Source organism: Coenobita brevimanus, chromosome 98, assembly GCF_032717465.1.
Source record: "Coenobita brevimanus isolate Jiangsu-jjx chromosome 98, ASM3271746v2, whole genome shotgun sequence".
Lineage (NCBI taxonomy): Eukaryota > Metazoa > Arthropoda > Malacostraca > Decapoda > Coenobitidae > Coenobita > Coenobita brevimanus.
The window spans coordinates 42,135,083-42,137,902 of record NC_137051.1 but is presented as its reverse complement, the minus strand read 5'-3'; the positions used below and the strand labels follow the sequence as shown (position 1 = coordinate 42,137,902).

The 2,820-nt window shown below is 45.1% G+C and overlaps 1 protein-coding gene across 1 annotated transcript; it reads right to left on the bottom strand.

Moving 5' to 3' along the window:
• Positions 1 to 906: 906 nt before the first annotated feature.
• LOC145414053 (protein FAM200B-like) lies at positions 907 to 2,026 on the bottom strand. The gene is made up of 3 exons (XM_080283615.1): positions 1,887 to 2,026; positions 1,439 to 1,559; positions 907 to 1,308 (listed from the first exon to the last, which is right to left on the bottom strand). Exons 1-3 carry the CDS (start codon positions 2,024 to 2,026, stop codon positions 907 to 909), a joined length of 663 nt encoding a protein of 220 aa, XP_080139741.1.
• Between the last annotated feature and the right edge of the window lie 794 nt (positions 2,027 to 2,820).

The following is a 2,820-nucleotide window of genomic DNA, read 5'->3' as shown; positions in this document are numbered from 1 at the left end:
CTTTTTCACTTCCATGCTCACTTCCCTGTTTCTTATCACTGCTTTCAAAGAACCAGCAACCTTTCTTCCCTGCTGTACCCTTTCAAGCACTTCACCCTCCAAACCTCCATCCTTACTCATCACACTACCCAAGTACTTAAACGTAATCACATTTTCCAATTCCTCACCATCCATCGCCGTATAATTAAGAGATATTATTTACAGAGAGAGAGTGAGTGAGTGCCCATGAGTTAGAGCGGAAGACGAAACTGCCGTATAATTAAGAGATATTATTTAGAGTGAGTGAGAATGCCCATGAGTTAGAGCAGAAGACGAAACTGCCGTATAATTAAGAGATATTATTTAGAGAGAGAGTGAGTGAGAATGGCCATGAGTTAGAGCAGTGGTTGGCAACCTTTTTTCCAGGCGACCCCAATCCTGCACATGTAGCCATGACCGCGACCCCACTGGTTTTATACACTGTATGTAATGTATTATTGTATATTACTGGTTGTACGCTGTGACAGTACAGGGCAAGTGTAATTAATAGCCCTGTAAGAGAGGTACTGTAAGGTTGAAAAAGACAAAATTAACATCATTAAATGTTAGTTTTAGTTATAGAAATTTAAAGGCTTCATTTGAACCAAAACATCCACTTATGAAACAATATTTTGTCACATTCCACAAAGACAAACTAAAATATATATATATATTTTTTTATCAACTGAAATTGATTTTAATGGGGGCCTTGGGCCTGGATCTCGCTGGTAAGCATTTCCATTCGCGGCTCAGTCGTAGAAAGTGCTACCCTCAAATCATGTTCAGGTTGCAACCCATTTTGTGCTTTTCGTTTTGATGGCAGCTAGATATGCAAACACTGATCCGCACAAATAGGTTGTAACGAACAGCAACAGCACTTTCACAGCCTCACTGCCGAGGACTGGTTTCTCCTCCTTTACTGTAGTCCAGAACACTGCTAGTGACTGTTTCATCATGTTGCACCTCGATGAGCTCCTCTTGCAGATTTGGGATGGAAGACTCTTCTTCTGAGAGGTCTCTGACGTGGACATCGAAGGGTCTGCGCACCCACTTGTATTTCTCATGCAACTCTTCATCCGGAATATATCTGTCAAACTCCTCACTCAGCTTCTCAAGGTGCTCAACAATGACACTTTGTTCGTCCACAAGCGTGACGTCTTCATCTTCCTGAAAAAGGTTCGAAAGTGGAAAGGATGCAGTTTTCCCCCGCTCAATCTTTCCCTTCCACGACCTCAGTTTCACCTTGAATGCCTTGAGCTTTTCTGACACAGAGATGAGTTTTTTCTGTTCCTTGCATGGATATATTCAACAAATTTAACACTGTAAATATGTCTGTTGGATATGCCAGTTTAAGCAACCACCTTGGTTCAGCAAGCCTTGATGCCAGTGCATGTTTCTTCTCGTTCAAGAAGATTTCAACCTCTGCACGCATTTCAAACACTCTCTGGAGCACTTTCCCTCGGGACAGCCACCTGACACAAGAGTAGTAAAGCAGGTGTTCATATTCCGACCCCATGTCAGAGCACATCTGACTGAACAGCCTGGAATTCAGAGCTGATGGTTTAATAAAATTCACTATTTGAATCACATCTTCTATCACAGAGTTAAGCTCAAGTGACAGTTTCCGGGAGGCAAGGTTTTCCCGGTGGAGCAGACAATGAGTCACTATCACTGCGGTGTTGACTTGTTTCACCCTAGCGGTGAAACCCTGATGTGCCCCTAGCATTGCAGGTGCACCACCCGTGTACACACTGAAGCACTGATCCCAGCTGAGGCCTTCTTTCTTGATGTGGCTGTCAACCAGCTTGAACAGATCTTCACCTGTTGTTGTCGTCTCCAGTCGTTTACAGAACAGGAATTTCTCTTACATGTCATTCTTCTCTTGGTACCGCACATACACCAAGAGCTGTGCATCGTCACTGACCTCAGTTGACTCATCCAACTGCAGGCTGAAGTTTCCACTCTCCTTGATGGCAGCCACTACGTGTTCTTTGATGTCTTCCGACATCTCTTGAATCCGTCGGCTAATTTTGTTGTCTGACAGTGGAATAGTTTATTTATTTTTTCACCGCATCATATCCGAAAATAGTACAAACCACATCGAGGACTGCTGGCTTCACCAACATTTCCCCAGTTGTATGTGGCTGTTTACACTTAGCAATTCTTTTTGCAGCCAGATAGGATGCAATTGTTGCTTGTTGAACAGAATACACTCCTGTGTTCATAGGAGTGTCCATCTCTGACGCTGCAGTTGTTCTTTCCTCTTGAAATACTGGCGGTCTTTCCCCGCCAGCGTCGGGTGTTTTCCCTGGAGATGGCGCTCGAGCTTGTTTTCTTTAAGCGACTCATGGCTGAGCACTTCCCCACATCTAACACATTGAGGTTTTTCAACCCCACGATCGATGAGAAGCGTAAACCCAATGTCATGGAATTCTTTGTACACCCGCTTTCTGGACATCACTGAAGAATCCGAAATGAAATATATACTTGCTTAACAATAAATCAGACAAAAGATGCTGTTTGGTACCGTCCGCCAGGAGGGGAGAGGGGGAGGGGGCCAAGGAAAGAGGAGGGGAAGGAGCCAAGGAAAATGAAGGAGGGTAGGATGCCAAGGAAAGAGGAGGAGGGGAGGGGGCCAAGGAAAATGAAGGAGGGGAGGGGGCCAAGGAAAGAGGAGAGGAAGGAGCCAAGGAAAATGAAGGAGGGGAGGGGGCCAAGGAAAGAAGAGGACGGGAGGGGGCCAAGGAAAGAGGAGGGGGAGAAGTAAAGAGGAAAGGGGGCAAGGAAAGAGGAGGAGGGGAA